General features: G+C 40.2%; 1 protein-coding gene across 2 annotated transcripts; it reads right to left on the bottom strand.

The window, feature by feature from the left end:
- Positions 1–110: 110 nt before the first annotated feature.
- Positions 111–19926, bottom strand: arid4a (AT-rich interactive domain 4A). Of its 2 annotated transcripts, XM_079458020.1 has the most exons (25): positions 19203–19926; positions 18225–18274; positions 17679–17789; positions 16856–16921; positions 16238–16328; positions 16001–16080; positions 15786–15880; positions 15222–15354; positions 14958–15037; positions 13632–13708; positions 13373–13539; positions 10414–10486; positions 10117–10211; positions 9773–9870; positions 8838–9069; positions 7847–8097; positions 7082–7258; positions 6562–6640; positions 6292–6484; positions 6143–6205; positions 4561–5724; positions 4349–4453; positions 3823–4029; positions 3007–3153; positions 111–1920 (listed from the first exon to the last, which is right to left on the bottom strand). In XM_079458020.1, the coding sequence occupies exons 2-25, from the start codon at positions 18228–18230 to the stop codon at positions 1817–1819; spliced, it is 3894 nt and encodes a 1297-aa protein (XP_079314146.1). In that variant the 5' UTR covers positions 18231–18274; positions 19203–19926; the 3' UTR covers positions 111–1816. The 2 variants fall into 2 exon arrangements, with proteins under 2 accessions (XP_079314146.1, XP_079314145.1); XM_079458019.1 differs by lacking the exon at positions 19203–19926 and having other exon boundaries at positions 18225–18387.
- Between the last annotated feature and the right edge of the window lie 1802 nt (positions 19927–21728).

Raw genomic sequence — 21728 nt, 5'->3', positions numbered from 1 at the left:
GTTTACTAAGGGGTGGGGTCGCAGTACACACTCACTGCAAGATTTTACTTTGGAGTAAACGTGTGGCGTGATCTTTCGGTTTTAATTTAAGCAAATGAAGACAACGTGATGAATCTGAATATTTCAAAACTTTATTAGAAATGAGAAGAACTCTTATTTTACATAAAGATACAATGGCTTTGCTTAGGAACCTAATGCCTTCATTCCATTCAGTCCAGGAATCTGTAAATAAACTGAAGTCACAGGGAAGCAAGTTTTCACAATTTCATCTCATCAGTGAATTAATGGATGCCTACAGCATAAAATGATCAACATATCATGGGTTCATCACTCTAGACAGCCTGGTTTAGGTTCCTAAACGGTTGAGTATATACAGTCTAAAGATGTGCTAATGCTTCTACCAACTTGACATAGAAAAGGAAAATTAATATACAAATATGTACTGTTTAAAAATAATATAAATCATTTTTACAGTTTGTGTAAAATGTATTTTCAAATACATGGTTTCAGAAGATCTATTTACAATAGGAACAGTTAGAAACCCCTGGGCTTAACATACTTGTGTAATAAGCAACCGATTTATTCAATTGGTCAAGAACTTGAAGAAAACAAGAAATGTTTAAATTAACAAACAAAGTACCAGCAAATCAAGGGGACAAAAAGCAGGCCACCAGTTTCTGGTGTTCCATTAAAGGTGTAGGAAATACCTCAGGTTATTTGGGCCCAAATGAAATGAAAGAAATAGGAGAGGACACTGTTTACTGCACAGTAGTTAACCAATTGTGACATCACATTCAAACAATCAAGATGACCTCACAAAATTCTTATTTTCCTTCTACCCCACCAACTGAACCAAACGTGGGAGTATTGTGTGATCTCATCTTGTAAAAATTACAAAAACGCTGTCCACGGACTGAATAAATATATTTAACAAGTTGCAAGATAACACCTTTATTTTACACAAAAATTTCAGCTCTAGAAATCTTTCATTAAATAACTTCACGGCTGTGATATATACTTTTTGAAAATTTCCATACCAAAATAAAAACTCTGCAATTACATATAAAAAGACAAAATACAATTTGCAAAGGAAATTAGTCCACTGAAAACAGATTTGTCTCGTATTCCACTGTAAACATTTGCTCAGGTTTTTTTCTGTTTTCGTTTTTACTTTCTTAAAAAGTCAACAAAATTTGTTTTTTGCATAATTCTCTGCGCCCGCACACCAAGATAGGTGGAAGACGCCGGCTGTGGTTTTCAGTAAACTACATTCCCTTTTGCAATTGACTTTGTCCTACTTTTCCAAAATAGGGCACTCTGCTGTAACATGTACTTTGGCAGTTCTGATGGAGCAAGCACATTACAATTGACCTTTCATTGAATAACCATGTCCAGCTGGTTAAGTGACCATTACCGAGGGATCTTACATGAGGTTCTTACCATGTTCTGACAGAGGACCGTACTAATGATTGACTACTGCATCCAAATTCAGAATTCTGTTCAGGGTGTGTAGAGAATGAAGTGGAAAGTGCCATTGTATTCTTTCTGGATGGATAAATTGTAAGCTTTTATTTCATAGATTACATTCAACCCTCACGTAGAGTCCGTTCCCTGGTGCTGTAGCGACAGTGAGCGAGTGGAGGCAGGTTCAGTTTACAAAGTGCAGAAGGTGGGAGTGGTCAAATGAATCTGAGGAGACATGGAGGCGGGCAGTCTAGTGCTATTGGCTGCTTCCTCTGACCCATCAGTATGCACGTCTCCGAGGAGGCAGCAGGATGCTGAAAAGGCAGAGGTGTGACGGGGCGCAGGCGTGGCATCACCTGCACTCCACGGCCACAGTGTTTTGAGTGGGTGATGCTGAAGATGGACTCATGCCGGTGTCGGACGAGCCCGATGATGTGGATGCCGTGGTGTGGGACACTGTTGACCAATAGTCAAAGGTTAATACACAATGATTTTTCTTCTATACAGCCAAAACATGACAAAAAAATTGGCCCTCAACAGTACAGCTGCAAAAATCTGTAAAGCACTTTCTGTCCTCACTGACAGTGAGATGTCAGTATGGACAAGTCTGCTCTGACTTATCAAAAATCTATAGTGTACAGTGATGTGTTAAAAGTTATGGCTGTTTTAGCAATCACATTCTGACATCATCAACAACACGTGAAATTGAAATGGTTCTGCACAAATCCCAGAAAGCCTTTGCACTTCAGTAACCATGAAAAAAGCAAGTTAGGGTCTGCAGGCAGTCGTGCTTCGCAAGAACAGGACTGTTTTACAGAGCACACCTAGCAACTTTTTGTTTGGCAATTAATTATGATTAGTTGATTCATTATGATTGGTTGATTCAAGTAACAAGTCGTTATGATGAAGTGCCCTTCACGAAAAAGCTGTTTGGAATTCGTCTACGGTGTATTCATACATGTCATATTTAACTTAACTGTCTTTTAGACCTCTCTCAAGCTCCAAATGCGGATTTTGTTTCAAGCAGCTATGCTGTTTTCGTTACCGCCGTATTGAGTAGAGCGGCTTGTTCACAAGCTCGTTTGTTTTCATATCAGAGAGGGACTATTGCGGCTTTGACACCAGCCGATTATAGTTCCGAACCTGCTTTATCTGGAAAACACAATACAAGTCCTCGAGTCTTTTAACCTGCCGCTGTCTGTCCCGAGTGTGCAACTGTGCATGCACGTGTGATTGGGTGTGCGCGTGCTTTTGACACACAGACAAAGGGCACCGCTAATAGATAACAAATGTTAACTCAATGGGGATATATTGCATCAACAAAAACTACTGATGTCAAGTTTATTTATGGCGCGATCATGACAGGCCTAGGTGTAGAAACGGTGTAAGAATCTGTCAGAGGCTGTGTTTCTGTCCAAATGGCATTCAACGGCTGATCTAAAACTTTTAAAAACATAATTCTTTCACAATCCCAATAATGCAAGAAACAAAACTAGATTTTATAGCATAAAGCTGATTTTTTTATTTTCAAGTCAATCCTACCTTCTCTTTCCTTCTTTTTTAACCTTTTCCGCCTCCTGTCGATGGACGCCACTTCGGACTTGAGTGACATGTAATACTTCCTGATTTCCTGCAGCTTCTCTTGCAGGAATGAAATTCGCTCAGTGCTCGACATGTTGTCCAGCTCAGCTGTGGACAAACAGAAGCAGGTCCCAGTCAGTACAAAATTCATACCCGACTACAAAAATGACAGCACAAAATCTTGTAAGTTGCTTTGGATAAAAGTGTCTCCTTAATGCTTTAATATAATGAATTCACTTTGGAGGACAAAGATGATGAAAAACTCAAATAAAGCAAATGCATAAACCTTTCATTTGAATCATTCTACATATAAACCAAAGTTTGCTATTAACTCTTCCCATATTGGCACATTTCAAGAAGAGAATAGTGAGAAAATGAACCGCAATATCTTTGATGCATATCAGCATATAAACCACACGAGTAAAACTGTAAGGAAGTAACTGCAAGCCTTGCAGTACAGCTCAGAATTAACAGTAAACCGCTTTATATTAATTGGGAAGCTGCACAGCCAAATGTCTGCCAACCATGAAAACACATCTACTAAGAACATGCTTAAACATCTGCAGTTAGCAAACTCAATCTCGGATACATGCGGCCAAAGGAGTTCGACATATGTGCGGAACAAAGGAGTATGTAAACTCCACCAGACCGTCAGAGGGCAGCACTGAGCTGCGTTATTCACGGGCCTACTCCAAATTAATGATAGAAGCATGGCTCCACCATTGCAGACAACAGCATGCATTGGCGGCTTTACTTTTGAAAAGATTCAAGACTCACTCAGCTGGCAGGACCACTTCTGTGCGCGGGGGGAGGGGACAGACTGCTTCTCTTTGTGCTTATCTTTCTCCATGTCTTTACTATTGGGAGAAACCAGAGCAGGTGATGGCGAAAGCTTCTGACTCTTGGTTAGGCTGGAGTGCTTCACTGGGGTTAGCTTATTTGAGCTGTCCATGGCAGGCAGGTCCTCACTGTCGCTACTGTGACCTGGAGACATTCGGAGAAACTGTCAGAGTCATTCAATGCAAGGCAAGTTGATATTGAAGTATGAACAACGAAGTGATCATGATGCTTGTGATTGAAAAGCTAAACGTGTACTGTGACAACGTTGAACATCTTAAAACTGGAGCAGGGGGGTCAATCAGACAGCCAAGAGAAGTGTGACATCACATGAAATCAGCGATTTAAGCGAAACCATTCTCTGGTATCATCATCTCTGACCTCATTCATTTTTCACAAACCTTTAGTTTTTCAAAAGCAAATAATACTTGCTCGCAAATGACTTTCAGACAAAGCGATAACTTACCCGCTCCATTCTTTTCGGTTTTACAGACCACGTTTGAACGTTTCTGGCTGCGTTTTAGCTTCTTGGGCAATGAGCCGGTAGTGCAGTCTAATAATCTCTTCTGACCTAAAATTCACATTGACAACAAAACCAATGAGAAGAGTTACAAAGTCCAGACCATTAAGGACAAGCAAATGTCAATCATGTAAATATTCAGAAACTTCTAGACCGACCTCTGTCCTTTCCATCTCGTTCCTGTAGTGAGATGCTGGAGTTACTGGAACTGGTGCTAGCATCAAAGCTATGAGTGGATTCATTCTCTCCAAGACCTTCCTGCGACTCCGCCACGCTGTCCACCTCGATAGTGGCATCGCTTTCGCTTTTAGTGCTATGGGACTCGTCCGGGCTGGGGGCAGATAATGGGCAAAAGAGCCGGGGAGGTCCCACCTGAGCCAGGGCGTGAGGAAATTGATCAGTACTCTCCATAGGCTGAAGTGGAGCTTTCTCTTCCTTCATCATCATCAGTAACTCTTCACCAGATGGTTTGTCTTTCTCCTCTGGGTCATCTAGGTCCACTTCATGGCAAACCAGCGCTTCTGGGCCTATTTGGGGCATCATCTCTTTGTTTGTGGCTGTTGTGGGATCCTGCAGTGCCAGACACAAAGGTTCCATCCTAATGTGTACCTCTCTGGTGAGCGCGGGCATCTCAGACTTCACCTCCAGATCTTTGCTGGGGGATGATAGTGTTGGGGAAGGATGTTCTTCTAGCTTCTCGGCTGGCTCAGGCCTCCTCTCAGGCTCCTGTGGCAATGTTTTTACTGGAGACAGCATTTTGGGTTCTTCTTTTTTGTCCAGGCGAACCTTCTTCTCTGGCGTCCGCTGTTCAGTGGTTTTGCGTTTCAAAGCACTGCTTCGTTCTGGAGGGTCGACATCCTCGGTGGCGGAGTCTGTGTCCGAGCCAGGTGTCTCGGGTATTCTCTCTGCAGGACTGCTATGGGGTGTTTCCTGGGATTTCTTAGCAGGACATGGAGGAGTGCAAGGTTCCTCTGTCTCTAAATGATTAGCAGTGGCAGGTGTTTGCGTAGGAGTCTCTGATCCTGGTTCTCTCAGCGGAGGCCTCTTTGCTCTTGATTTCAGAGATCCGTCATCAGACTCTATAAACAGGGGTGTCTCCACTTCAGGTTTGTCACTCTTCTGGAAATTGGGCATCTCTGCAGGACTGTTGGGACATTCTGGCTCAGGCTGCGTAGATTCTGGAATTCGTCTCTCTTCCTCCTGAGGCTCCTCTTTCACCTCCTCTTGTTTTTCTGTTGGGGGTGCATCGGTTTTGTCAGTCCACTCTGGCTTCGGCTCAGGAGAGTCCTCGCATTCGCTATCATCTGAAGAGTTTCCTGAATCTAAGAACAATGAAAGTCAACTGTCACCTATAAATCCATATCAAACATATTGTCATATTTAACATCGAACTAGACTAAAAGTGTACTGTGACAAAAGAGAACATCTCAACTGGAGCAGAGGGGTCAATCAGACAGCCAAGAGAAGTGTGACATCACATGAAATCAGCGATGTTAGCGAAACCATTCTCTGGTATCATCATCTCAGACCAAATTCGGTTTTCACAAACTCTTTATCAACAGATTACTTCATTAAGCATATTATGTCAAGCATATAACATTTTACATCTATATTTTAAAGTAGAATGCATTGGTTTTGGAAACCATTAACCACATTAAAACAATAAATCTTTGTCCCAAAGTCCTTCATCCTTATTAAGCATTTAAGCTTTAAGCATTGCTAGCTGCTATTTGGACTTACCATTAGACCCTCTGTCAGAATCATACATGCCAGAAGTTCTCCTTGTGCGTCGACGAGGGGTACCTGTGCAAACATTTTCCACTGTTAATGATTAACAGTTAATCTTATTCAAGAAATATGACATTACACTTAGCATCTGACAATTGTACCTTCTCCATTCGGCAGGACAGATGCGTCTGTGGGCCGTGAGTTCTTGCTGCTGGATCGACCCTCACTGCTGGGGGTCTTGGACAGACTGCGGGATGTGCTTGGAGGGGTGGATTTGAGCGGAGGACGACCACGTCTTGGTGCCACTTTGACCTGTTTATCCTCCTCTTTCTCCTTCTCTTCATCCTCTTTATTCTATGGTGAAAAATAATGTGGGCTTTAGAAAATTTAAGAAGTCCTCAATAGTTAATAAAAAGTTTTAATTTGCTCACCTTTTTCTTTTGTTTTCTCTTTGTTCCACCCTTATCGACAGGCCATATTATTCTATCGGCTTTAACCCACTCATCATATCTGTTATAAACAAAACAAAAACCTCACGTAAATAATCGATTTCAATTTGTTCATACATATATGAAAATAAAAATAAATGTGAAACGTAACAGGCGGAGAGAATGTTTGATATTGAAAGAGAGGTGGTCTTGTGAGATGTGCCAACACATTTCATGTACTGTACTGTACAATACGGAAAACTCTACAGGTAATAGGACAAAGGTTTTCTAGGAGAAAGTCGAACATCAAAAACTGGAGCAGAGGTTAATCAGACAGCCAAGAGAAATGTGACATCACATGACATCAGTCAAGTTAGCGAAACCATTCCCTGGTATCATCATGTTTGACCTCATTCTCTTCACAGAAACCTTAAATTCTCAAACACATCTAATGGCCTTTTATTTGGGCCTAAATATTAGAAGTGTCAAAAGCTTCAAAGGCCAAAGCACATCGCAGTCTCACCTCACGTTCCAGCCGTAGTAATGCACCAGGTATAGAATCTCGCCATTATCAGTCTCTGTATTTTTTATGTTGGCCTCATAGATCTTCTGTGTCTTTCCCTTGCCGTATTTCACTTTGACTTTAGTGCCAGCCAAAGAGTGCTCAGGGTCTTCACAGCCATCATCTTCCCTCTCATCTCTGTCAAACAGATGCAAGCCATCAGATTTATCCTCCACACAGTGATTAATTCTGACACAAGTATTTCAGAGGACATCAGTTTATTTTATTGAAAATCCCAAAATGGCATCAGCAACTAAAATATTTGGTTCTCTCTATCTGGCCTTCCCCGATGCACAAAGTAATGCATTACAATACATTCACAGGAAAGATAAAGCTGTAAATTTTCATTTTAGATTGATCTGTGCTTCTATACAAAGATCAAACACATACAGATGTCTTAAACATATTCATTAAAACAGGCTGTTTAACTCTATGGTAAGAGAGAATTGTGTCACTTAACACTAAAAGCATTGGTCAGTGCCAAAAAAAGAACATTTGTAGCTTTTTGTGCTCTTCAAAGTCAGCTAAAGTGTAGAACATTGCCCTGTCAAACGCAATATGAAAGGACTCTGAAATCACTGTTAAAATGCAGAGATTGATCAGACAGCCAAGAGAAGTGTGACATCACATCAAATCAGTAATGTTAGCGAAACCATCTCTGGTATCATCATTTTTTACTCTGCGAGAACAAGCACAATTTATCCTAACCATATTCTTCTAATGTACCTGTCCCTGAATCTCTCTCCATAGTCCTCATCATCCTCATCATCATCCTCCAAATCCTCATCATCAGAGTCTCCATCAGAGTCCTCAAGGCGACGGCTGCGTCGTTTCCCAGGATTCTCTTCATCGGCTTTCTCTTTAGGCTCCTCTCCACTGGCTTCGCCTTCTATTGGTGCCTCCTCAATCACTTTCTCCTCCTTCAGAGAATCCCTGCCCTCAACTTTTTCAGGAGGCAAAGAACTCCGCCCCTGGCCCTGAAAGTTAAAAAACACATTTGTCATTTAAATCTATAGTGTACTTGTCCATGGGAGCTTGTATATGCTTTTTTACATTGATCCATTTCATCCTATACCAGCTTAAACATAGTTGTAAGCCATTTCTTAGGCCGATTTCCTTCAAAACACTGATGATGTTGACGGTATTTATTTCCTCATCATGTCAATTTGGGCAAGTTTGGGGATAAGAATTCCTGAGTGCTTGGAACTTGTTTGAAAGCAGTCGTGGTTATGGTGCAGTTCTGTTTGGATCAGCTAATACCGCAGAAGTTACACAATGCAACCACTAAGCAGAAAATCTGGACATGGTTATAAATTGGCATTGAGGCAACAGGATACAAGATCACAGAAAACACAAAAATGCATCAAAATCGTATTAATCATGCTTTTTTATGTCTGGCCTTCAATGTTTTTTCCCTGTAACATTCACAGAAGTTCAGTTCTGGTAAAACATTAAGGCTGCAATTAAATCCTTCACTTCCTGCAGAACTAAAAGACAACCATTAATCTATTCAAACCAGAAGATGTATCAGACAGCCAAGAGAAGTGTGGCATCATGTGATATCAGGTCATTTAAGCGAAACCATTCTCTTGCATCATCATGTACATTTCCTCCCTAAAGTGCATAATGCTTTGAATCCCAGCATTATTGCAATGTGGCTCAAAGGTCAACAAGTATGACAATCCCACAACCAGAGTGCAGCCCTGTAGAAACTCACCCTGGGCGAGCAGATATCTTCGTGTCCCTTTTCACTCTCGGTGTCAGACTCCTCTCCGTCCCCGCTGGTCACAGGCTCTGCTTTAACCTGCTCTCCCACTTCCTCTGTCGCCTCGCTCTCGTTTTTCATGGGGCTGTCGCTCTTCAAGCTCTCCGGTCGAGGCTCGTTGTGGTGCACCGTCCTAAACTGGATCTGTGCCGAGCGGCAGTACTCCTCAAAACCGTACAGGTACCTGATGTTCAGGACACTGAATGAGTCATGTTGCATTTCAACACTATTAGGTGTTTTATGTTGCATTTCAACAATATTAGGTGTTTTATGTTTAAGGAACAATGCAGGATATTTTCTAAGTGTCTAAGGATAGCGTCTGTAGTGCACTATTATGGACCGCCCCCTTTCTCATTTCAAGGTTTAGAACACAGAAGGGTAAAAAGCACGGCTAGAAAATGTTGCCACATTATAGTTTCTACAATGGGTTACAGCTGAGCCAAAGTTACAGTCACTTTCACAACACCTACCTCTGAAATTTGATGTTGATGCGTTTAATTTAAAGTGTATATGATATTTACGATGCAGGGCACTATTAAACTATTTAAACTTGCATATTGCATTTCTTACATATTGCAATAAGACTAGAATTATAACAAAAGCTATAAAGCACAACTGGCTGCTAAACATTCAATATGAGTGTTTGTACAACAAACATGTTTTGTGTTAGCATAAGTACACTTTGGAGGATAAGTTAAAACTTTCTGTGGAGATTAAAAGCAGGCGACAGATTCTATCCATAATCAATATGTTGAAAACAAGAAATTAAGCTCTGTGTAGAATTGTCTGTTTGCTAACTTTACAAAAATGTTTTTGCTTTGCTATAAAACACTGGGTTATGTTTGTCAGCAGATAAAGCAGCAGAAATTGTGCAAGCATGCACTTACTTCCTGTAAGCCGTTTTCACATTGTAAGAGGCTGCAGAGTTCAGGACCGGGATGCCGAGATCCATGTAGATCTGCTTCCAAATGGATCCGCTCTCAATCTGTAAACATCAATGAACCGTTCCATTACAAAACTCTTCAATGACGACTTAAAGTAATGTTCTTACTGTAGAGGTCATTGTGCTATGCACATCCAACAAACATATAAAGCCAAATAGCACATTTTAGTTTCCTTCACTCAAAGAAATGAAAATCAAAGGCCAACTTTCAGTTCACCTTTGTCACGGTCTAATTGCTCACTTGCAGAGAACAAAAAAAACTATTGTAGGAAAGTGAAAAACACTCACATGGTCACAGCCGCCATGAAGGTAGACCAGCCGGAAGAGCTTGAAGAGGTTAAGATCCTTATAGCCCAGCACTGGAGGTTTGTTTATTGGAGTCCCTGCAAGGAAAATAAAGAGGCAGAGAGTGTTGAACTGAAAGTCTGCCTTGCAGAATTAGCCATGGAGTCTTTTCAAAATGTAAAAATACAGTAGAGCTACCATGATCTACACTTTTCAGACACCGGTGGAATTTGTTAATCGTGCATTTCTTTTTACATTTAAAAATGTTAATCAAGTCTACTGGGAATGTGCAAACATTACCCCTGTCCTCCATAAATTTGTAGAGCTGCTGTAGAAAATGGTCCCTCTCCTCTGGATCAGGTTCATCATCAGGCTGGTTAAGAGACAAAGGCACAACAAAATCATTAGATAGTTACTCTATATCATCAATCAAGCTGAATCATTTATAAATACCATTGTTACCAAAAAACAAACAATTTCTATACCAATTGAATCCTGTTTTAAATCCTATTGCAGTACCACAAATGAAAACTCAGCAAATAAGTTGTGCTGAATCAAGCTTCAGAGTTGAACTTAACTTCTTATGACGAGTAGATCGTGAGCCCACCAGTGTAGGCCTGTGTGTGTAATAAGGGAAGCTGCGTGCACGCTGGATGACTGATATTTCTAGCTGTCCTGGAATCAGTCACAGCTCAGCTCATCATTGACAAGTTTACAGACACAACGTGAGCACATTACTACAATTCTCTGTTTGCAGTGACTGATTTTTTTAGCCTGGGGACAAACCATTTGAATTTTAAGACGATTGAAACCAAACTAACCACAGAGGAGTTCCGAATACAGCATTTATCTGTGGATTACTTGAGACAGCGCTGAATCCTTTCCAATCCATTCACAACAAGAATGCACAACAGGGGAATGCTTTTGTTAGGTTTTATGTGAATCTTTACATTGTGTTGTGAACATGGGTGTTCTTAATACACAATTCATCATAAGAACCGTTCTTGATTTAACTAAACACAAAACCAGTAATACAATTTAATAAAGGAAATCTACTGCAAAAACATGGTCCATTTACCAAAGCAAAAACACCAACCAACTCTCATTGAATGCAAAATCTTAGTAGTTTCTATTTAGTAGCAAAAAAACACATTCAGGCCAATCTTTCAGTTCAACTTTATATTTCAACTTTTTACAAATTTATATAAAGTTTAAGACCAATCAATGTCCATGGATGATGCGAGAAAGGATAATAAAGAGAATTAAGTCTTATCTGAATTCCTCAAAGTCTCATAATATCCAGTATATCCTCCAGAAAAGGATCAGGCTTAATCCATATTTTTGATGTCTCAATAGCAGAGTCCATGTACAATAAAGGCGATTGTCTTCTGATGAGTTGAAGCTTCATGTATCAAGGAACTTATTTCTTCTCACAGACCATAGTCTTCCAGAAAACGAACAAGTCCTTTTATAAATTGAGCAGAAACCAAACGTGACTCAGCCAGCCCTCATGGCATTGCCATGCTTCATCCTTTTCCGGTTACACACTTTTCTTCTAATATGTTACCTGAGCTATACATACACATGTTGCCCTCTAGTACCCCTAGTGGTGAGGAAGATAACTTGCCCTGTAACAGGCTTGTGACTGTTATAATGTATTAAACAGAGCACCCTTCAGTTTTACTTTAACAATATAAAAAAACAGAATATATACTTTTTATACAAAAAGAGATGAACATTTTCTGTTGGTTAGAATGAGTTTAGAGTACTAATTTGGTCTGTTTTTTTCAGAGTTTAAACACTATCTTTCATAGCACTTTAAGCTTCTCTGTAAGATCTGCATCTTTTTAAATGATGAGCAGAACCAAACCACTGTCACTTGCAGTAAAATGCATAGACAGGTAGTATTTTCAAACTGTTTTCAGTTACATTTCCACATGATTACATTTCCACACAAATGTACACTGTATTCTGCAGATTATTAAAAATTTTAGCAACGAATTAACAAAAGCCCCTGGTATTGAGTACATTTACATTTAGCGGACGCTTTTATCCAAATCGACTTACAAATGAGGTAAACAATGGAAGCAATAGGACAGCAAAAAGCATTAGCGCAGTAAAACTGGTCTCATATCACAATATACAAAGCTAAGGGATTTTTTAAGGATAGAAAAGAGACCGAAGTCAGAACTAATCGGTCAGGATCTGACTGTAATGTCATATCCCTCAAAAATAAAACTGCACATCGTAATTTCTGTGAGTTCAGTTTATTATCAAATTATTTGTCAGTAATACAGCGGTTTTGGGGAAAATGTAAATAATTGCATTGCAGGCTGATTTAAGAGGTGCCCCTACATTTCTGCTTGCATTTCAGTCAGGGGCTACAGTGCTCCTATTAAAAAAAGGTAGTCTGGAGCCCTGCATTTGCATGTGCACAAGCGCAAACACCGAAGAAAAGTAAAAATAAAAAGCAAGACAAATGTTGTTGAGATTGTGGTGGTAAAAACAACAACAACTTTGCTTCAAGCCATAAACTTAAAGCATCCGCGTGCTCATTGCTGCTATTAACCATTTACAAGAGCAGACATAAACAGCATCTTTCCAATGACAACGCTCTCAAAAAGAACCCATCTTTCCCCCAAAATATTCTGTGATGTGCACGACCACCTCCAGTGAAGAGAGAGGACTCTTTGAGATGAGTGCAGCCCTGCCCGGTGCCCACCAATAATCTGGCACACCTCCACTGGGCCTCAGCCAATCCCCACAGCCTTTTCACAATCAAAGGAACGAACAGTTGCCATGGGAACGTGTCGAAAAACCAAGCAAATTGCCATTTGTCCAAATTCGGGGAGCAGGAAGAATGAGACATTGTTGCATGGAGCCTGGGGGCTTTCCCACATGCTGGGACCATTCAGTGGACTTAATCAAGGTGTACAAGAACATGAGATGTAAAGAGCAGGGGAATGTCTTCACAAATCAACAAAAATGCCAACACTGGGGCTTTTGGCTCTTGGTCAGTGCATTGCACCTGTGAATGTCCTTATACATATTTGTGCCAGCCACTTTAACCCTAGCTACCTTTGCAACACTACATGCCAAACTCTGTGGACCAGGACCACAAGTTGAAAGCAATAGTATAAAACTAAAATCTGAACGCTGAAGATTTTCCATACACTTCTTTTTGGACCACTTCAAAAAACACTGTTGTTGAAAATATTTATTGAGCGAGTTTGCAATGATGAGCAAGTTAAAGTCTTACCTGTTCTTGCTCTGGCTCTTTCAACTCTTCCTCGCTCTCTTTGCCATCACCATCATCTTCTTCATTCTCTTCATCACTGCTTGAAGACTCCAAAATCTCACTTAGGTCCATTTTCCAGCTGTCAGGGACCTGTCTGGACTGTAGAAAATGTTGTGCTGATTCAAATCCTGTCCAGAGAAAAAGAATAGTGGATTGGAGATCTGACACTGGTGAGGAAACCAGTTAATGAAATTAACTTAAGTCAGTCAAGGTCTCGTACCTTTCCTGTTTGAGTATTCAGGTTTGGAGATGGTGAGGATGTTCAACTCCTGAATTTCTTTGCGTGCCACTGTGTGACTATAGGGGACAAACAAAACAAAGATCTGTCAGCATGCTGCGGTAATTTACTGAAATGTACCATTCTTTTTTTTTTTTGCAATAACAGGGCTTGACATTAACGCTTGTCCGGGACAAGTGAATGTGTGCTGAATGCTGCGCCACAGCAAAGCCTGACACTGAATATCGGAATGAATGAGGTGCAGAGTTTAACATACTACACGAGTGATGGTCGAGGATTTGTCTGCGTCTGTACTGTATGAGGGTATAAAAGACATTCATCTCCAGAAAAGTTCTGAGAATTTATTTTACAGACATTTTAGTGTTTGAGTGAAGCCAAACTCGAGCAATTTGAATCTACTAAATGGGTTTAGTTTTCACAGATATTAATGTATACAATTTTAGCAATAAATACGTAAAAAGGAAACAAATTAGTTGTTACTTTAAAGAGACCAGTCTTATTTCCTCGTGTATATTTAGTATTGCTCTTTAATGAAGAAAAAGTACTTATCTGAATACTCTATTAATCGATGTAATAATTGGTGGAATACTCCATTATTAACATAATCGATAGCTAAAGCCCTACTACTGTATTTGCTATAGAAAATTGCAGTGCCATTGTTGTAAATTGATAAACTTTATTAAACCCTATAGTATTATATAGTGAATCTCAAAACATACTATACTATACTATCTAGGAATTCTACTGTAGTTACTCTTAGATACTATACTACAGTGATTTATGTGGGCAAATATACCCTTATTGTATAGTAAACAAATTTAAAACAGACCTTAGACAATTTTAAACAAATTTAGGTAAACTAAAAGTGATATGGCCCTAATTTGTCCATCTGAATGTAAAATGAATGTCCTTTGTCAGTTACCAGCCTATTCATGTGATGTATTTTAATTACACATTTTTTTAATGACAACAGACGTTTTATACTTGTGCTACAATTGTTTGGCATCTGTAGCATCAGTGCTATGTGCAAAAAAAGTTAACAACCACACTAAGCCCTCACACTAATAATAATTACTGAGTAGAACCATATTCAGGGGGCCAGTGAACACTAGGTAAGGCACTTGGAAGCAAACTTAACTAATCAGAATCCAAAACAATTGTGAAACTTCAAATGAAATATAATTTCTTATCTTCGGACAAGTGAATGACAACCACGTGACAATGCTTAATGTCAAGACCTGCCATAAGCACAATTATTATTTGTCATTTCAAAAAGAAACAGTAACAGCTACTTTTTAGGCTACTCACAATTTGGAGTCAGTAAATGATCTCACTAAACATTGGTCCTTTTTGATAGTTATGTCATCATTGCAGCTTGGAGATATTACCTTCAGAGAGAAATAAATAAATATATATATATTTATCTTTAAAAATCTAAGCAGTGTAGTAACTAACAAGAAATGCACACCGTACAACAATGCAACTGTCTCCATACTGGCTATGTACATATTCTTTAAAACACAAAAGTGGGTCAAAAAGCTATACAATAAATCAATTGAAGCCAGGACTAACCAGGGCATAGAACCATGAATTACTATCCGAACCGCTGTCGATACAGGCAACTTTCCCCAACAGATCATCATTGAGCCTCCTCCTGTCATCATCATCGTCTTCACTCGATGAAGACTCCTTCTCATCCTCTGCACTGCAAAGCATCAAAGAAAGCAGTTGTATTTTAATCAGTTAGTTTTTGTCACACTGCAACACTGGCAGAACGGCATTTAAGCATTTAGAAAAATAAATCAGCTCAGAAACAAATCAGCTGATAAACATACATTTCTAAGATTCACTGTAAGTATAATCGGCCTCATGACAAGCATTTTTCAACAAGCTCAGTGTGAATAAGCTGATAACACCTAATTTGCATAACATCTTTATCCACAACAAACATTTATTACACTCACTTTTTGTTTTTAGACATGCAGTCACAGTAACAGCAAATACGAAAGCCAAAATTAAACCGACTTAAAGGGGCCATACTTTTACAGCACTATGTGGACATACTTGAACACTCACAAAGCAAAGCTTCCCATAAAGATGTCAAACACCAGGAGGTAAAAATCCATAAATACTCACACTGCCTGTGAAGACCTTCTACCTCGGTTTGTCTTCTTTCCAATGACAGGAGTGCCAAAGTGCTCTGGGTTAGTCAGGGGCAGTTGGTCCAAAGTCTGTCAGTGAGAAAGAGATGGAAAGCCAGCAAAAAGAGAAAAAGACCACCACAAAGAAGCGTTAGCACAAATGCGACAAAGTAAAGACATCACATCACATTCCAAGCAAATACTTCAGACCTCGCTCTCTGCAAAATGTCTCTCGCCTTTGAGACACAGCGACGTTCTTCTAAGCGTCTTCTCATCTCCATCATCAAATACTGCAACGAGAAAGATAACCAAACTTGTCGTTAGGTTTCTAAAGTTGTTAAAACCTCGATCATGGTGGTGGAACTGACGAGCATTTAGAGATTGAGAACGAGTGGCTTTATGACAGCAGCTCTTCAGGCTGATTTCCTGAGCTATGCCTGTACATACCCACAGTGTACCAGCTGGCATCTGTGAGTTTGCTGATGACAGCTTCAGTAAGTCCGCCCTCTGGGCTCCTCACCTCCACTGTTGAGCCAACCTGAGACCACACAGAAACACCACATTAATGTTTTTGCAATAAACCGCCTTTGCGAAATATCATGCATAATAAAATAACATTTGGTTGTGGAATAATACATACTTAGAGTCCTTTCTGAGGCTGCAACATCTAAAGCATATCCATATTATAATTAAGTACAAATGTGACCATATCCTAATAAAATATCAAATAATCTATGCCATGATCCAAACTGTGTATTGATCGTCTGTTGTGTGTTTTGTAATATGTAGTGGGTAGTATTGTGCTGGGTTTAGACTCTAATCTACAGTTAATTTATTCCCCCTTAAAAGTGTTCCTAAACAAACTATTCCCAGGCCCTGTGGTGCGAACATGCAAACTACTGCCTATGGCTATAGAAACTATGAAAAAGTTCCTCCGGTGCAAAAGGTCCTATAGCCATGACTAAAGTCCTAAAGTGTCTGTTTAAGAGACAAGGAGATACTTTTCAATTAAGCTAGCAATTTTATTGGGCAACAACAACAAAATACACAAATATTCCACTTTACCCTTAAAGGACCTTTCACTTGGTCATCTTGGACAACTTGTGAGGTGCTGTCTCCTTTAAGCACAACCTACAAAAAAAGAATAGCAGATGTTGAAAAGTGCACAAACAAAAAAAGATGGCAGGAAGCCAGTGGATAGTAAAAGACTAGTAACACAGTTCAGTGTAGGTAAAGTAATCTGATTGTGTAACAAACAGTGTGTACGTCATTATCTTCAAGCTTCTTAGCAAGGGACTACGTACATGGTTAAACTCAGGAAAGTGCACCTACAATTCAGATGGTACATCTGTTGATCTGTGTTAACTAAAGTTGTCAGCAGCCAAGAAGTGTAAAAAAAACGGCTGCTTTCGCAGAGCTTAACAGAAAGTATAACACATGACATATATTAAAGGATTTCAACCCAAAACAAAGTAATTATGTATGCTTGGTGCATTTGAAAACGGATTGTTCGCTCACACAACATGGAAATGTTTAAGGTTACGTTTTCACTTACAGACTTTGTTGAATGTCATGGACAACTCATGCTTGAAGTCAGTAAATATTGGAAAACATGCCTTAAGCATGATCTCACGAAAAATATATGCAATTTACTTTGTAGGCCAGGGGGTGATAACTGTATACGCAGCACCAAGAAACAAATCTATGCTTGGTCAACAGTGAACACCGACACTTACAAAGAAAGTTTGTTTATCCTCCATGTCATCTGACACTGGCTTGACAGATAAGACTTCAGCCTTCTAACTGCACTCTGAACTCACAGACTCAAACCTTATGAATGAAACCGGGAAAAGCTTTAACCTAGACAGACAGAAACACATAAGCTTACCTTAACCTTCACGATGCGTTTAACAGTCTTGATTTTTGCCTCGCAGAAGGCACCGCGGTACTTCGCGCTCACATCTGTCCCCACAGTCAGGTAGGCAGGTTCATCTGCTACCTAGGACGTGATATGATAAATATTGTTATAATGCATGTACAGACTTATAACCCCTTTTGCGCTCCGTGTAATGACAATCACAAGCTTGAGTTACACTGAACATTGTTACATTATATTATAAAAAGACACAAGAATACATTTTATGAAAAGAGCACCTTTGATAACAGCTTTTGCATTGGCATTCATGTAAATAACCCCTTTTTTTCTGAAAACATGATGCACTTGACAGGAAAGAAGTATCAGTATTAAAGCTGCCAATGTGTTGACCGGTGACTACGTCAATCATTTGACTACTTTCTTAACCCCTGAATACAAAAAAAGTACATGAAAAAAACACACTTTTCCCTCTGTTCAAGTGATGCACTCATATAAATCTTTTGTCGGGGTTAATTTGAAGAGGCGTCGCCTATGAGAACTGCAGAGGATTACGCTCACCTTCATCTTGATGGCTATTTGAGGGAGTCCAGCTCGATTGGTTTCGACTGCTGAAAAAGAAAAACACAAAAGCATAAAAAAACAGAGTCACGATCTGCCACCATGTGCTGAAAAGCGTGTCGCATGTGTACGAATGGGAAAGGTTTGACAGCACGACACAAACGCACGGAGAAAATGGTACGTAAGCTAACGCAGTTAGCCAGTACTCCTCCTTGCCCCTTCAAAATGATCCAAAACACAAGACCAGCCCTTCAAACACACCTCAATCGCTCCACCATGGCTTTACCACCGACCTGAGTCACTTACAAGGTTTTGATGGTGTAAAAACAACAAAAAGTGACGGCAGAAGAAAACACAAGCCCTTCAAAACCCTGCGTGTTTCCTTCCCGCTTCACTCACTATGTGTGTGTGCGTGTGTGCGTGTGTGTCACGTCGCCATCATAGCTCACACACCGTCCTGCACCATGTCAGCCCCTCCACCATCCACTAAACCCCAATTTCCTCGCCTAACGTTGTGTTTATCGTATCTGACTTTTAAGGACGACGAACTGGCGGGTATGTAGGTTTTTGATGCCTGTCAATCAAACTCAGGCGGTCGGGCTAAATATAGTGAAGCTGTTATGGCGATTTAAACTGTTCTTCGGGTTAGTTCCGCAACAATATGCGAGGCGTCTGACGGGAGACTTTTAGCAAACGATTGAGTTACAAGTTTCTAACGAGAAAGCGATCGGTTTTGAATGGTTTAGTTTAAGTAAAAGTGCTCGGTTGAAACAAGCCGACTAGCTGTGACTAGCCTGTGCCATTCAATTTTTTTCTCTTCGTCGCCTAAATACCTTCGCTAGAAACCACGGGAAAACGACAAATATGACTGGATTACTTCCGGACAAACGGGATTAAACAGGACGCGCGTAAATGTTTACGTTTATTGAAGCGATATCGTTGTTTGTGTGTTGTGAGGGAATATAAATGTATACTTACATGCTCCTATATGACTGCTTCAGCTCAGCATTCGACTAGGTTGCAAAGGCATAAGCGAAATAACAAGCTGTTGAGCTGAGGCAGTGTTTCTCGGAACCCTATTGGCTACTGAGGCCACTGTGGGCAAATTCTCGGTTTTGTGATTGGCCGCCAAATGAGCGGTTTTCTATAGGTTGCGCTAATGTTCGCAAAGTGATAGGTGCGTACGAAAGCGGCGCTGCAAACGACGGCTGTTCATTGGTGTTCTTCGACTCCCACTCTTCGCAAATAAAACAAACCTATCCTGCTCTCCAATTGGCGGTACGTTTCCCATTCTGTGCCGTCCCGCGGTTACGATTGGTTAAATTGACTCACAAGCGTCCAGTCTGCTAAACTCATTGGCTGTAATCTTGTATGGGAAGTCGGCTTCTTTACAGAGAGCGAAAGCCTCTGATCAGTCTGCGCATGTCGGAGTGAGAAGAATATGCGCCATTTTGTACCCAACGTAATTATTTCGCATTCTCGACTCGGCGCCCGTGAGATTTCGCAGTGAGCCCTCGGCTGTACGTTCTCTGCTTTTCTAGTAAGAATCGCTCATTTTAGTCGTGTTCTCGGTGTAAATGTTCTATGTTGCATTCGTATCGTTACTGTTCTGAAAATAAATCGCTTTTTGTCTGGTCTCATAGAAAATGTCAATTGAAAGCAACGATAATGGCGTCTTGACGTCTTTGCCGGGGAGGACGTCGGACGTCACGGGTGACGGGAACAGACTAAGCAGTGTCACTCTTTAAACAAAACATGTGTGACACGTTTCTTTTTTTTAGTTACATCTGTGTGTGGGGATTAAAGCAGTGCGCATTGACTTGCTATAGAAATGTTTTCAAAGCTTTATGTCATTAAAATTAATAGTTGTTTATCAGTATTAAAAATGACTGCAAATTAGTGTCATGGATTAAGGCTTTAAACAGTCTCATTTATATGAATTATTAATGTATTTTCATATTTTAGATGTGTGCAAGCTAATGTCAGAAAGTAACATTTGTACATTGTAGTGCCTGTATTTGTGTACTTCCACTATATTTATGGGCACACAATGTATAACTAATTTTTCAATTCATTAGGTGATCGATAATACATAGAACATTTCAAGGAACTGCTTATGAGGTCCAGCTTGTCACCAGCCTGACATTGAACCTCAAAGACCCTTAGACACTGTTTTGGCTACAATTGTTTTTCATGGTTTTATAAAGCTTATGAACTAGGTTTTATAAAGCTTAACATTTTATCTAAATATGTACATGTGCATACCTTTCAATGTTGTCACAGTAATAATAGTTATTTAAGTGTTTAATGGATGAGTCATTCCAAATGCAAGAACAATAGTTGAGCATACATTTACTTTTTAAAAGCATGCACATCGTACAGTAGGTTGACAAAATGCTCAGTGTGTGTAGAGCTTTAAAAAATTATATTTGAATAATATATTTACATGTGTTCCCATGGTTTGGATACTGTTACACTAAAATGTGTGTGTGTGTAAGCTTTTTCCGTTTATAGTGTATGTGACAGTGCTAAAACATTTCATTATAAAGTGCGTATTAAGGCCCAATCGCAATTCAATTGTATACCCCTTAACCTACCCCTTGAAACAAGGGGAAGGGCTAAAATATTCCCCTGAGAAATGGGACACCACTACTATGTTGATCACAACCGTCCAAGATGCTGCTGTCAGCTGCAGTCATATCAGTTTCGTGGATAACAACCTATAAAGTGACCCTGAAATTTATCATCAAAAGCAGCTCACCACACACCCCCTCCGTTCGCCGTCTCTGGAGTCTGGGCTCGTTTTGATTAACCCTGTGTTTATCATCACATTCTGTACAATTATTTGCGGAAAACACAAGCTGCTGGGGGCAGGCGGTGGGACGGAACTACAGCCCGAGCTCACAACACATCATCGCATTAAACCCTTTGTGGTTTATACATGATGCACGTACACGCCGATTGAACAAACATATGACTTAGTTTGACTTACCGCGTGCAGTTCATGTCCAGCATCTTTTAGCGCTGGGAGCGCTCCATCTATCAGACTTTCAAACGATCTCCAAATCCAGCATTATATCCACCTTTTATATAGCATCCATCACTGAAATGCTGTGAGCGAACAGACACACATAAACTTCACTATTGCAGCTACAGTTAGGAGCTCAGCTGCGGGCCTATCTTGATGGTAAGCGGGTCTCGCTTGTTGGCTGGCGAGTGAGCGGGCTCCTACTTTTGTCTTGCCGTGCTTCTCTGGGAGAAATGCCAAATAAAAGCATAAGGTTCCCTGTTACAAATCAGAGATCCAGATTGAAAAAAAACTTTCCAAAACAAGCTGGAGTGCTGGGGGAGTGTATCAAGCACAGAAATACTACGTCATACGTCCAACTCGATTTTTAACAAGTTGACCATGTAAAGCATGAGAAGCCAGCACGTTCAAGTGTAATGAAGTCAGAATGCGTGACATGGCATGTTATCCCGCCTTTAAATGCAACCACCCGCTTG

This window comes from Barbatula barbatula (assembly GCF_947034865.1).
Source record: "Barbatula barbatula genome assembly, chromosome: 6".
Lineage (NCBI taxonomy): Eukaryota > Metazoa > Chordata > Actinopteri > Cypriniformes > Nemacheilidae > Barbatula > Barbatula barbatula.
Note: the sequence above shows the minus strand (reverse complement) of the source record. Positions and strands in the feature narration are given on the sequence as shown.

What these genes read in the sequence shown, in the direction of transcription:
- arid4a (XM_079458019.1), bottom strand. Translation starts at nt 18,299, where the DNA reads ATGCTTTTGTGTTTTTCTTTTTCAGCAGTCGAAACCAATCGAGCTGGA. An exon ending in AAGTGAAAGGTCCTTTAAGG is followed by an intron (nt 16,329 to 16,855) that starts GTAAAGTGGAAT and finishes GTGTGGTCTCAG; the next exon opens with GTTGGCTCAACAGTGGAGGT. An exon ending in GAAGTGGTCCTGCCAGCTGA is followed by an intron (nt 3,154 to 3,822) that starts GTGAGTCTTGAA and finishes GTTTGTCCACAG; the next exon opens with CTGAGCTGGACAACATGTCG.